Raw genomic sequence first — 15,552 nt, forward strand, 5'->3', positions numbered from 1 at the left:
ATTTTGTAAGCCAAAACCAGAAATGGATCCAGGAGAGCAGACCTATAAGGCTTTCCTTTATATATGTCTTCTGTTTAGCTTCCGTTCCTGGTTTTGGCTTAAAAAGCGCACGCAAAATCTGCAGCAAATCTGCACTGTGGGACCCCAGCCGTAGGGACGGAACACACACAACATTTTCCGAAACAGATTTTGTTGTGGAAAATCTGCAGGCTAATACAGTAGCAGTAGAGTGAATGATATTTCAACAAATCTCGTCCCCACACAGCGGAAAAAAGCAGCCAGAAAAACGCTCATAAATTGACCTGCGGTGCGTTTCTTGTGCGTTTTGCTGCGGAATCACTGCTGTTGTGGGTTTTCCCTATTGAATTTAATGGGGTGCTTAAACCCGCAACAAAGTGGTGTGTGTTGCGACAATTCCACCGCAAAAATCGCAAGTGAAAAAAAAAAGTTATACTTACCCAGAATTCCCTGCTTCTTCTCCAGGCTGGCCTCCTGGAATGACGTTTCATCCCATTTGACCGCTGCAACCAATCAGGCTGCAACGGTCTCATGGCCACAACGTCATCCCGGGATGCAGGACTACGCACAGAAGAGTATGAAGGTTTTGGGTTTTTTCCCGGCGCTGCTTTCCACAGCGTAAATTCTGCCCGAAAAAACGCACCACAATATGGTCCGGTTTTTCGGACGCTATTCCCTGCGGCGTTCAGGGCAGATACGCTGTGCAGCTTGAAGCAGCGTATCCACCCTGAACGCACTGTGTGTGTTCCTAGCTTTAGGGTCCTGTTACACAGCCTGCATCTAAAAGAAAACGTAGGTGTTTTAATAAAGAGTACATGCATTTTTGATGGTGTTTTTGGTGGCTTTTTTTCCTAGTAGTATGTTTTACTACCTGCGTTTTTTTTAGGTTCCGTTTTACACAGTGCTAATCATGAGGTTCAAACATCATGTGATTAAACAATTCCTCTTTGCAACACATGATAAATTCTGAAAAAAACGCCATAAAATAACGCAACACACATTGACACATGCGTTTTTTTGAAGAGACAAAAAAAACCTATGGAAGTTTGTGGAAGAAAAACGCCACTAAATGCTGGGAAAAAAGACCAAAGCCGGGCTTGCTGCAATTTTTAAAAAACACCACTGAACCAAAAAAACGTAACACAAAATAAATTTTTCCTAAAAACGCTGCGTGTGAATCCACTCTGAGGGTCCATTCGGACGTTGCGCATGCCATTTTAATGGCGATTTGGTGTATTTTTCAATGCTGTTGTTTTTTTTTACAGCAGTTGCATTAAAAAATGCACAAAATCGGGTAAGAATGCATGAGCTTTTCGGATGCATTTTTTGGATGCGGATTTAACTAAAACTCAACCGCAACGTCTAAGTGAACCCTTAAATTTTTCTCTACCGTGAAGACCTAAAATTTGAATCAGGCGCACCAGATCAGGTGCAAAGGCTTAGAACATGGTTAGAAAAGATCTTGGTGGAACCTGACTTATTTAGGATGCTTGTACATATAGCAGCCGTGATGCGGGAGACTGCCATACAGCGAAGAACCGCGTGTCAAAACAGTACAAGCTTTTACTGTGAATTGCCACAATTTTGCGACGCTGTTTTTGTGTCAACAGTTTGTACAGGTAAAGCATAGAAACCATGTGCCTCACCTGTACAAGCCATGCGGCCAAATATCGCATAGCAAAACAACATCAATTCACAGTAAAACTTTGCTACGCGGTAACGCGGCGCACTCCCGCAGCACGACCGCTACATGTACGGCACCCTTACATCTCAGGGTTTGATTTCCTTTTGTTGGTGCAATGTGTGGTCTAGATCCAAAGAGCTCCCTGAGGCCTTCAGTAAAACGGTTATAGATGTGTATGAGTCCGGAAAGAGATTTAAAAAGTTTTCCAAACAAATAGACATCAATATTTCCCCCGTCCATAAGATCATCTACGAGTGAAGAAGATTTCAAACTACTGTCAACTTGCCCAAGTCATCCCAGCAGGTTCATAGTGTAGATATGGTTGGATAAACAGTGAGTCTATATGTGGTAGCGTTGGCGACACTACACGTTGTTCTTGGGCACTCCATAACTCAACTCTACAGCAACAGTCCTCAGTTTACATTTCTTTTCCAATTAACTCTATGCTCGCCAGCAGATGTTGTAGGCTCCCTTATATGGGAATGCACATGTTCCCGTGCGGCCACACAGTCTGCTAAGCTGCACAGATCTCCTGTTATATTTCCATCCACCTGCAGAGAATAGGCTGTAAATGAGGCAATCTGTAACAGAGGAACATAGGTCTCTTATACACACTGCCCCTCCATACCAAACACACTCCAACTGACCCTAACTACCGTCTCACGTTCCCCACTCCCATCGTCATCCACTTCGAATGTGCCGTGCTTGACCAAACGCAGACGCATTAGTAGCAGATGCCGCTAGCAGTAGTGGGTCTACCCCGGTGTACTCCAGCACCTCGCCTCTCTCCCTATTTACATAGTGAAAGGGGAGACATAACAAGGGGGAAACACAAAAGAGAATTAACGTGAGCTCCTCCTATCCCTAGTGCAGGTGATAAAGAACAAGACAGACACATGTGGAATATTAAAGAGGACCTGTCACTAGGTCATATAAGTTAAACTGGTTTACTGACATGAATAGCGCTGTCTCCCTGATTCCAGCGCTGTTTTTCTTTTTTTCCTGGACCCCCCAGTTCCAGAGATATGGCCCACTGTTGTGTTGGTTCCCTATATGCTAATTTGCTGTAGTTAGCCAACAGGGTGGAGCTAGCTCTCCTGCCTCTGATGCTGACCAATCAGCACAAGGCAGCATGAGGGTAGTTCACGCCCTGTTGGTTAACTACAGCAAGTTATCATAGGGGGAGCCAACACAACAGTGGTCCATATCTCTGGAGCGGGGGTTCCAGAGAAAAACAGCGCTGGAATCAGGGAGACAGCGCTATCCAGGCCAGTAAACCAGTTCAACTTATATGATCTAGTGACAGGTCCTCTTTAACTAACAGCATTGGGGGGAGGCTGAGTGACAGGGGTGGACCTCGTTACATGACTATGACCCTAACCATACCAGTAACTCCACCAGGGATTAGCTGAGAAAAAGAAATAAAGAGTTGACTGGCCAAGTGAAAGCCTTGATGTAATTCCCATTCTTCCTTGCCATGGGGATATATATAAAACAGACCGTGCATGCAAGAAACCCCTCAAACATCAGACAGCTAAAAAAAAATCTCCATAAAAGAGGTAAAAAATATAATTTCCTGTTGATGTCAGAGACTGTTAAGCAGAAGAAATGCCAGCTGGATGTTGTATATGCCAAAATATGCCACGTATTATTGCCATTTAATTTTTTTGTTTAATACATTGTTGCAAAGTGAATTTATTATTCTTTTTTTGTTTTATCACCTTTATGTTTATACTGTTTGAATGAAGGTCAAATATTGATCTTTATTCAAACAGTATGTAAAGATAAAAGTAATTAAACAAATAACAATATTATCCACATATGTTACAAACCTTACATTCTGATGTCAGAACCTGAAGATTGTACAGAGATAAGTGGCGCTACCTAGACACTACTTATCTCTCTCTGCAGAAGCACGTTCCTTCTCCTGCGTCAACCACTGATTGACCAACATTTAGTGCTACTTTTCTGTTTAAAAAAGAGGTTCAGCAGCAGCAGCAGCAGCAGCAGTGTGTATTATTAACTTCTGTGCCCCAGCTGCTAAAGCACATGAAAATACATCTGCTGTAGATCTTCTTTCTAAAAAAAGGATCATCAAAGGCATAACTTGAAGAATAACGAGGGCGCCGAGTCTACCATGTGCTATTGATAATACTGGTTTCTTCTTATGTGGCAGAAGGTCCTTTGAGCCCCCTAAAACACCAAGGCCGGGGTGCGACTGTGACCTCTGCACCTCCTATAGCTAAGGCCCTGATTTCATATCGAGCAATCAATGGTGGACAGGAATCAACCACTTTTTCTTCTAGAAAAGGTTCTGTAGATGCTGAAATGTGTATTATAAAAAATAATGTACCCTCTACTATAAATTATAAAGAATGATCTGTGGCTTTGTGGTTTAATATGGTGATGGTGACTCCTAATATTCTCTTAATTTACAGTAGGGTAGTATTATCCATAGGTTACCTATAGTTTAGATTATGTCCAGTTTAGAAAACCCAAGGTTCTCTGTTCACTATCCTCGTCTTTTGGTCAGAGTGGAGAGCGGTTACAAAGAGCATCTCTTGCTCTGGTGGACCTATCCTGTCCTGCACAGACAGCCCATTAATATGAATAGGCACTGTGTAATGCTTAATTTCCCCTGTGGAGGCACTGCAGGGAAATTGTACACTAACTGTCACATTTCCCCACAGATTACAGTTGATCGCTGGGGGTCCCAGCAGGGGGGACACTTTTTGATCTGCTTACTGTCACGGTACTTTTCTAACAAGTAGGGGTTGTTTTAGTGGAAAGCCCTCTATGTGTTTGTGGTGGTGACCGCTGGAGGTAGAAATGAAGTACTGACTTGTCCTTCAGGGGTTGGATACATAAAATGTACCATGTTCCTGGGTCAACCACGTGGGTGACAGGTTAACAAAGTGAGAGGTTCTTGATGAAAATCATCTTCAACCAAATGTTGTACTGATAATACAAAAACATCTGCCATAAAAGAGAATAGAGAGACTACCGGTGATGGGACAACTCAAAAGTCGTTCAATCCAGGTGAAAGACAACCACAGACTTGATGTGAAATTTTCATTAACACTTCTAATATTCAATTGATGACATTAAGGTTAATGAAATATTTATGCTTTGTAATGTATCTTACGTTTATAAGGAGTCTCACATTTTATAACCTTTTCAGGAAATGTCTTTGCTGTTTATTACTATTTTCATATAGAGCTGAGTATTCAGAGGAGGGAGTGGAGAAAACCCAAGGGAGGGACTTGTAGGGTTCTGAGGCGAGAGGTTGGGAAAAGCATGGAATATAAAGTTATATCTTACTCCGTAGTTTCACATTCCATCTGGATTCTTTTGGACTCAGCTCTACTAACCAAGACATCTCAGAAGATCCTGGAGAAGACAGATCGCCCATTTAGACTTCGAGATTGAAGGGAACCAGTGCCTACCAGTAGTGTCATACAGATTCCACATCTGTGTGTGTTCTTTCTGTTATCCTTTTTAGGTGCTATGCTGATCTGTGATATGGTTTGAATAGATAGATAGATAGATAGATAGATAGATAGATAGATAGATAGATAGATAGATAGATAGATAGATAGATAGATAGATAGATAGATAGATAGATATGCATAGAAAGATAGATAGATAGATAGATAGATAGATATGAGATATAAATATTAGATAGATAGATAGATAGATAGATAGATAGATAGATAGATAGATAGATAGATAGATAGATAGATAGATAGATAGATAGATAGATAGATAGATAGATAGATAGATAGATATGAGATAGATAGATATGAGATAGATAGATAGATAGATAGATATGAGATAGATAGATATGAGATAGATAGATAGATAGATAGATATGAGATAGATAGATATGAGATAGATAGATAGATAGATAGATAGATAGATAGATAGATATGAGATATACATTTTTGGATATTTATTATAGATATGTGCTGATGGCGGCATAATCTTCGCGGGAATGTCAATAAAGGGAAAACATATGTTGTTTGTGGTCCAGCAGGGAAGGTTTTATGTTAAACTTCCATGTGATTTTATATTTAGTTACTGTGTTAGACTAATATTACGCCTCTCATTCGTATATATCACAGGGCCGTCCATGCTGAAGACGGAACATTTGCACAGACAGTTTAGTATTCCAGTACTTTGCACTGCAGGTAAGTGAAGTATAAGCGCATGGGAGTTATTGCTCTTTGGTTATTATTACATGACAACATTTCCAGAATTTGTCCGCTGTGACATGTTCTGCTTTTTTGAAAATTGTGTTATTGACTGGGTGGCGGATGTTTTTTTTTTGTGTTAAACATTTCTTTCATTTCAATTTTGCATAGCTGTAACAACAAATCCATCAAGTGTACAGTAAAGAGTTGACAACCGGCGGGAGCAATCCGTGGGGTTAAGAGGGAATATAGATAGTCATACAATGTGGGCCTGGAGGGTAAGCACCCTATGGCGAGATTAATTATAGAAAATGAAGGTCAGGTCTGTTGGGGAGCGAAAACATATGAGGTCCACTAGTGGCGGATTAAGTAGACCATAGGCCCTGGGCTGTTACCCAAAACCTTTTCCACCGCCCCCTGCTGCGCCGTAACTATTGCTAAAACTACCTTTTTGTGCAAGCATTAATAACTAGTTGTTACAATTCGCCTTGTCAAAGGGCTGTTTCCCTACATACTGACAGTCTCCAACCATCCCCGACAGTATCACACTGTGCAGAGACACATCCTCCTGACAAGGGGAATGGTAACACGCATTTGTCTATAAATCCTGGACTGCACAAAGACTTTTTGTGAAATACAAGGATTACCGATAATAAACATATAAGGAGAGGTGACAAATTCTCTATAAATCCAGTGACACACAGGTGACATCTTCTCAGATTCTAGTAGTTTTTTCTCTCCATCCGGTCCAGACCTTATGGCGACTTCTCCCGGCCATGACCCATTTTTGCAGAATTTGCCACTCAGATGTCTTTGGCTCCTCACTTTTCCGACATTTCCACACCTATAAACACAGATAAACTACTCATGGTGCCACACACAGTGCCCCTAAATATAATAGCACCATACACTAAGCTCCTGAATATAATAGCACCATACACTGCGCCCCTGAATAAAATAGTACCAAGCACTGTGCCCCTGAATATAATTATGCCAAACATTGTAAAGTAAAGCACCACATACACAGTACCCCCTGTAGATAGCGCCACACACAGCCCCCTATAAATAGCATCACACATCACCCTGTCGATAGCGCCACACACAGCCCCCTGTAGATAGTATCACACACACAGCCCCCCCTGTAGATAACATCACAAACACCCCCGCTGTAGATAGTGCCTGTCAGGGCTATGGGGTATGTGGACCCACTAGGCTGCTCCGCCGTAGCGGAGTAGCAGCTGTCCAAACAATAGTTATTGATAGTCTTTAGGACAAGAGTACATAAATAGAAGGTTAGGCAGACACTTGGTGTGGCAGACACTTGGCATGATGACACTTGGCACAGATGACACTTGGCACAGATGACACACTCGACTCCGACACTAGTCTGCGGATCTGACGGATTCAGGTCTTAGCGCATGATACAGCTGCTCTGTATACAAGAGACAAAGCAGCTGTATCTCAAAAAGTAAAAATAATTAAAAAAAAAAACCTAATTAGAAAGTTGCACCAAAAACACTGATTGAACTTTTTCATAAAAAAAATAAAAATTGCTTTCGAAGTGTACATAGCCTTTAAGTAATGCCTTCCACGAGTTACTAGGTAAGTTGTGGCCCATGACTGTGTGGATGAGTTGATAGACTTGTATCCACAGTGGGCCGACTTTAGGGCATATCTACCAAGTAGTATGGTATATATAAACTATGTCAGGATATGCCCTGAAACACGTAGGAGGATAGCCAGGAGCCACAGCTGTTTTGCCATATTGGTAAGCCCAGTGCAAAGATTTGAGGATTTGCCCCGTAACCTCCCATTTTTTATCCAAATGTTAAATATGGAAAAGAGGTACAAGTATCACCTTCTCTTCCCACCTGAGCGAAACCTAAAGCGGTAAGTTGTATGGTGCTTGGCACATTAATCTCGTTGGCATTGTTCCCTTACCGATGTGTGGTAGCCACAGATGCCCCATAAGTTTTAAAGCCTCAGGTGCCCCAATCAGGGTCTTCAGCCTTAGATGTCCCCTCCAGAGTATCTGCCTCAGATGCCCCTGGAGCGCAATGTACAGAACCGAGCCTGTGGGTAAAGTGGCTTTGGAAAAGTGAGTTTCTCAGACTCAAGGGTCACGACAAGCAGCCTTTTGCCCCTGCCCGCCTGCACTGACTGGGAGTACACTAGAGAGTAAGAGGCAATTGTAATAAGACTGAGCTGCAATACTAGACATGACCTAAGAACAAGAGTGGCGCTGTTTTTTGGAATAAAAGCAGACGTCTTTTTTCTTATCTCAAACTAATCCTTTAAGTGTAAGCATTCAAGTCAGTTCATGAATACCCTATGATAATAATGACTGTTTTTTTTTTGTTTTTTTTTTAATCTATGCTGCAGATTCTAACCATGAGCCAGGAACTATACATGAGCGAAGAATTACACAAAAATCTATGTTATGTGTTCTGGGACATATTCAACAACCCATCGGTCTTATCTCCTAATACCAGCGACCCCACGGTTCTCCAGTACTTCAGCTTCATTCTGTCCATTGTCACATGTATCATCGGATTTGCCGGCAACATTATTGTCATCTTTGTCACTGGATTTATAAGGAAGAAGAGCAAATCTACAATCTGGTTCCTGAACTTGGCTCTAGCCGACTTCGCCTTTCTTCTCTTTCTACCACTTCATGCCGTGTCCGTACTAACGGCAAGATGGTCGTACGGTTCCGCTGTGTGTAAATTCTACAACTTCCTTACCTTTGTTAATATGTATGCCAGTATTTACATCCTCACTGCGCTAAATATTGATCGCGCCTTGTCTGTCGCTAAACCAATATGGCACCTGAAGTTCCTTTCCCGGAAATTTGGTTACAGCATATGTGCAATTATCTGGATATCGGCGGCCATATGTAGTATCCCAGCCATCATTTACAGTGATGAACATGACATCAATGGGGAACCTCAATGCGTCCTCTTTTCTAATGATCTTACTAGCATTGTATATTCAAATATTGACCGCAATTCCAGTATGAGTGAAGTCTGGAGGAGTTTTCCACGTAAATTGTGTGATAAACCCTTTGAAAATCTAGAAAAGTTCAAAGAGTGGATAGAAATTCTTTCTACGACGAGGAATCTTGTCGTTCCCCTCGCAGTGATTGGTTGTGTCATCCCGCTATGCGTTATCCTATTCTCCAATATCATCATTGTTTTCCATGTGAAGAATTCCCAGAATGCTTCACCATCCAGACTGTACAGAGTGGTAATTGCTGCAGTCCTGGCCTTCTTCTGTACCAGGACTCCATTAGTTTTAGCACAGATCATTTTCTTGGTGGCAGCTTACACTCTGCAGTTCACTCTGATGTATAAAGTTATTATATTTTTGCCGCTGTTATCCAGCATAGCCGCCACTAACACTTTCCTGAATCCTGTAGTGTATGTGTTAGTGGGAAAACAAGTCAGAAAAGAGATTTCTCAATTTTTTGCTAAAATATAGCATGGCCAAGATGTACAGGTTTGAGGATGTCCATATCAGCTAAATTGCAGAGGGAAGGTTTCTCCCTGTAGGCAAATCAAGGAGCCTCCCGCTAACTTCTCCTCAACGAGTTCAATATGGAATGTGTTTTCTATATATTTCTGCGAATGTTATCAATAAATTCACAACATATATATATATATTTTATGTTTAACATTTATCCTCCTGGGGATGCAGTAGGATTTAGTATTTTGCCTATAAGGCACACCTAAGTGGGAATCTGAGAGGATAGCCCTGGAGTCTGCCTTGCTGTCTGGTTGCAGGAGCTGACAACCTTGTGTGCGAAATTAGCCTCCTCTGTTTGTTTGCACCCCATAGATGCTGTGGTTGATATAGATTGTAGCATTTATTGAGTTAAATGTTGTAGATCAGAATTCTCTCCAATCTCGGTAGTTACAGCAGGAAAGTGGTTGTCAATCGTATCCATCCGTCCATTGGGGATAGCATGGGCACAGCTGTGTTATCAGCGTGATGTAAATATACGGCACGGTGTGTGAAAGCTATGTGGTAAGGGGTTAATCCTGTGTTCATTTTCTCCCTTGTATTGCATGTTTTTATCCTGAAGCCCCATGAGGTCTTCTGTAGTCTTCTCAAGCTTGCGTTTGGCTGAATAAGGGAAAGGATGCTGAAACAAGTATGTGCAGCATGGAGAGGCAGTGTATTGTACAGCATGAGGTTTTCAGATGGCAGTCACCTAGACAAGAAGTCACACCAGCTGTAGAGCTACAATTGCCTATAGCATGCAGATGGGGGAGCTGCAAAATAATAAATATAGATGTTATAAGGGGTAGTATGATTAGAATAAATTCAGACACTTGTCCATTGTGAGGGATAATATTGCTGATCAGCCAGATACAGTCGCATATCTATCGTCTATCTATCTGTCTGTCTGTCTGTCTGTCTACCTACCTATCTCATCTATCTATCTATCTATCTATCTATCTATCTATCTATCTATCTATCTATCTATCTATCTATCTATCTATCTATCTATCTATCTATCTATCTATCTATCTACCTACCTACCTACCTATCTATCTATCTATCTATCTATCTATCTATCTATCTATCTATCTATCTATCTATCTATCTATCTATCTATCTATCTATCTATCTATCTATCTATCTATCTATCTATCTATCTACCTACCTATCATCTATCTATCTATCTATCTATCTATCTATCTATCTATCTATCTATCTATCTATCTATCTATCTATCTATCTATCTATCTATCTATCTATCTATCTATCTATCTATCTATCTATCTATCTATCTATCTATCTATCTATCTATCATCATCAACAACTCTCAAGTAATGATGTAAAGTGAATCCTTTTATTCACCCAGATGTTGTCCAGTATAGATAATAGCGGAAAAACTAATTTTATGTGTTTTCTTTTTCAGATCTGAACTTTGAAGAATCTTTTACAGGCTATGCTCACACGCTTAGCAAAAAACGTCTGAAAATTCGGAGTTGTTTTCAAGGGAAAACAGCCTCTGATTTTCAGGCGTTTTTGAAGCTGAAAATGAAGCTTAGGCTGGGTTCACACAGATTTTTTTGCAGGCGGAATTTCTGCCTCAAAATTGCGTTTGGAAGTTTGAGGCAGATTTTCCTCTCCCTGCACACCGATTTTCGCTGCGTTTTTCGCCTGCAGGCCATTGAGCGCCGCGGGCATAAAACGCCGCGAAATACGCTCTCTCTGCCTCCCATTGAAGTCAATGGGAGGTCAGAGGCGTAAACGCCCGAAGATAGGGCATGTCCCCGCCTCCCATTGAAATCAATGGGAGGCATTTTCGGGCCATTTTTGACGAGTTTTCCCGCGGTTTCCGCGTAAAAAAAACTCAGTGTGAACATCGCCTTAGTGTTCAATGGAAAATCAGCTCCAAAAAACGCCTCAAGAAGTGACATGCTACTTCTTTTTAGGCTGAGTTCTCACAGAGTTTTTTTGCAGGAGGAAAATTCTGCCTCAAAATTCCATTTGGAATTTTGAGGCAGATTTTGATCTGCCTGCACGCGGTTTGCAGTGATTTTCGTGGCGTTTTTTGCTACGTTTTTCGCTCACGCCCATTGAGTGCCATGGGAAAAAGCGGCGAGAAATACACTTTCTCTGCCTCCCATTGATATCAATGGGAGGTCAGAGGCGTAAACGCCCGAAGATAGGGCATGATGCTTCATTTTACTGCAAGCGTTTTTTACCGCTCGCGGTAAAAAACGCGTCCGCCTCCCATTGAAATCAATGGGAGGCATTTTCAGCCATTTTTTGGCACAGTTTCCGAAGCGCTTTCCACGTCAAAAAATGTGTAAAAAAACTCTGTGTGAACAGGGCCGTTTTTTAAAACTGAGGCGTAAAAAGACGCCCTGTATGAACTAAATTCTGTTTTTCCTATTGATTTAAATGGGCAGATGTTTGTTGGCGTTCAGCTTCCGTTTTTTCAGGCGTTTTTCGAGGCGTAAACGCCCCGAAATATGCCCGATACCACTGCGTGTGAACATACCCTTACAAACATATTTATGAGCCTTTAATTTAGCCCTTACAACTAGTATTTGCTACGAAGGCAACTTAAAGGGAAGGTGTCATGAAATGTTTTATTTTTTTTATTATATTGCTTTTAATATTTATTTATTTGTGCTCTCATGTTCTACTTTTTACTTTTTTCTTTCTTTTACTTCTCTATGGGGCTGTCATTTTTTTTTTCAATCGACACATACAGAGATAGAATACGGCACATACATCCCCATAGAGAATGCGAACGGGAGTCGTTCCATTCTCTGAAGAGTACGCTGTCTGTGTGGGAACGGTGCATGCGCCACTCCCACACAGACCCAAACGAAGCTCGTTCGCAGAGCGAAATCCGGCGCCATTTTCAAATGGACCAGAAGCCGCTGCCGGACAGTAAGATGACGACTTCTGGCCGCGGCTTCCGGCCATATGTTCAAGGAAGCGAAGGAGCAAGGAATAGGAGCGGAGGTGGCGGCGGCAAGAGACGGTAACTTATGTTCGTGTATGTGATGTGTGTATTATGTTCGTGTGATACTGTCTACTGAGCACTGTATCTAATCCTCCTACACTGTGCATTCGCTCAGAAAATGGCGGCACACAGTGTAGGAGGTTTGAAGATTCAAACCCCTCTTTCTCCAGGCACTAGCCAGAAGAAAGGAGGGGGGATTGTGTGAGGACACTAGAGCGAGTGTGTCTACCCCAAATTTGCAGCATAAAGCAATGAGGTTGCTTTACCACATTGACCATGCTGCAATTTTGGGAACTGCTCCCTGTAGTGGCCAGCACATGGAAATGTTATAAATTAGAATCTAATTTATAATATATCCTGCCTTGTGAAAAAATTAAAAAAATTCAAACAATGTGTAATCACTTAAATAATAATTGTTTAACTAAAAAAAAAAAAAAACATTTTCTAGCGACACATTCCCTTTAAAGGGGTTGTCCACTTTTGGACAATCCCTACTCGTTAGAAGGGTTCCTCAACAATAAGCAGATCACAAAGTGTTCTCCTGCTGGGAACCCCAGCGATCAGCTGTAATCTGTGGGGAAACCTACCACTAAGGGTTCAATTTGCCTGCAGCACCACTACAGGGGAAATTAAGGGTATGTTCACACGGCCTATTTACGGACGTAATTCGGGCGTTTTTGCCCTGAATTACATCCGAAAATAGCGCCTCAATAGCGCTGACAAACATCTGCCCATTGAAAGCAATGGGCAGACGTTTGTCTGTTCACACGAGGCGTAATTTACGCGCCGCTGTCAAATGACGGCGCGTAAATAGACGCCCGCGTCAAAGAAGTGACCTGTCACTTCTTTGGCCGTAATTGGAGCCGTTATTCATTGACTCCAATGAATAGCAGCGCCAAATACGTCCGTAATGGATGCGGCGTTCAAGCACCTGCACATGCCGGTACGGCTGAAATTACGGGGATGTTTTCAGGCTGAAACATCCCCGTAATTTCAGCCGTAACGGAAGCCCTCGTGTGAACATACCCTAAGCATTACACATTGCACATTCAAATTGATGTGTTGTCGACAGGACAGGTTCTCCAGAGGAAGATACACTCTTTGTAACCACTCTTCACTCCACTGGCAAAGAGATAAGGATCCTGAACCCCATGTATTAATTCATATTATCCTAATAGGGTGTATGAAAATGAATTTTCTAAACCTGACAACTACTTTATGATTCCTTTATTCTATCACCATGATAAGTGTGGGGAAATATGGACTGATAGGAACCAGAGATATATTTAGTTAGTCTCCGCCTGGATGCAGGGAGGTGGTCAGGGGCCCCTTGTTCTCAAAATAGGTGGGCTGGATCTATCAGACATTTACAGCATATCCGGTGGATATGCCATAAATGTCTAAGAAGGGAATACCCCTTTAATCTAGCAGGTGTGCAGGATTATACATGGTGAGCGGCTGTTCTCATGCGTAGGTGCATGGATGTGATTATGCGCAGTATGCTTACAATTTCTGTATTGACATGCGCAGTGTGGCGCGGTGCAAGCCGAGACTCTGGACATACGGAGGTCCTCGACTTTGAGATCAATAATGATATATTGAATTTCACGCGGGGGAGTCCTCTTGATCTAATCTGTTATTAATTCATATCACTCTGATGTAACTGTTCAGTGAAATATGTATATCCCTTGTATCATGCATTGACGTTAATTGATATATTCATTATATGTATGGATATATTATGTTGCACTCTGAAATTTATTTGAAGTTTTTTTTTATATTACTCATTCTATCATGTACTTAATTGTTAAATGTCTGATAATTACCTATGGATACTATTTCTGAAAAGACGGCTGAAACATGACATGTAACAGATGGGCAAATAAAAGGATTCATTTTGATCATTACTGGAGTGATTTATTTTGTAAATTGTCTGGATATTGAGTCTTATTCCTTGGGCCTGTACTCACAATTTTTTATAAAGTGCTATCTATCTATCTATCTATCTATCTATCTATCTATCTATCTATCTATCTATCTATCTATCTATCTATCTATCTATCTATCTATCTATCTATCTATCTATCTATCTATCTATCTATCTATCTATCTATCTACCGTGTTTCCCCGAAAGTAAGACAGTGTCTTACTTTCTTTTTATCCCCAAAAGCCCCACTATGTCTTACTTTTGGGGTATGTCTTATATTAGAAAAAAATTGTCGAATTTTTTGCACTTTACTTTATTATTTATTATTTTTTTATTACTATGGTCTGTCCCTCAAAGGTCAAAAAAGACCTTTGGGGAACTTTATATATATTTTTTTCTTTCTTTTACACCATGTTTTTCCACTGTAACTGGGGCTGCACAGCAGCCCCAGTTACAGGGGAAATCAGCCCTCTCATAGTGACGATTGTCACTAATAGGGCTGTGCTGGGTCTTGTTAGACCCAGCAGCAGTCTGTCACTAACGGGACCCGGCGATCATGTGACCTGTCACATGATCACCGGGAGGAATAGAGACAGCGCCGCTGCTGCTGTCTCTATTCCTATACACAGCGTTCATTGAACGCTGTGTAAAAACACATCGGAGAAGACAGAAGCAGCTAAAGCTGCTTCTATCCTCTCCTCAGGGTCCCCGGCAGTCACTGACATCCGGAGACCCGACATTCAGCTGCCCGATCGCGCGGGCAGCAAGTTAAAACCCGAGCCGTAAAAAGTCTATGGCTCGGGTTTTAAGGAGGAGGCGGCATTGACAAGTGCTGGGGGTGACGTATGGAGAGGGGGGCGGCGCGGAAGTGGGCAGGAGGCGGCAATACCCCCGTGTTTCCCCGAAAGTAAGACATATGTCTTACTTTCGGGGTACGGCTTATATTAGCCGACCCCCCTGAAACCCCCGATACGTCTTACAATCGGGGGTGTCTTACTATCGGGGAAACACGGTATCTATCTATCTATCTATCTATCTATCTATCTATCTATCTATCTATCTATCTATCTATCTATCTATCTATCTATCTATCTATCTATCTCATATCTATCTATCTATCTATCTATCTATCTATCTATCTATCTATCTATCTATCTATCTATCTATCTATCTATCTATCTATCTATCTATCTATCTATCTATCTCATATCTATCTATCTATCTATCTATCTATCTA

The 15,552-nt window shown here is 41.6% G+C and overlaps 1 protein-coding gene across 1 annotated transcript; it reads left to right on the top strand.

Annotated features, from left to right (window-relative positions):
- The first annotated feature begins 5,826 nt into the window (after positions 1-5,826).
- LOC142656495 (chemerin-like receptor 1) lies at positions 5,827-10,266 on the top strand. The gene is made up of 2 exons (XM_075831428.1): positions 5,827-5,892; positions 8,278-10,266. The coding sequence occupies exon 2, from the start codon at positions 8,287-8,289 to the stop codon at positions 9,373-9,375; it is 1,089 nt and encodes a 362-aa protein (XP_075687543.1). The 5' UTR covers positions 5,827-5,892; positions 8,278-8,286; the 3' UTR covers positions 9,376-10,266.
- Positions 10,267-15,552: the final 5,286 nt, after the last annotated feature.

Source organism: Rhinoderma darwinii, chromosome 6 (genome assembly GCF_050947455.1).
Source record: "Rhinoderma darwinii isolate aRhiDar2 chromosome 6, aRhiDar2.hap1, whole genome shotgun sequence".
In the NCBI taxonomy this organism is placed as follows: domain Eukaryota; kingdom Metazoa; phylum Chordata; class Amphibia; order Anura; family Rhinodermatidae; genus Rhinoderma; species Rhinoderma darwinii.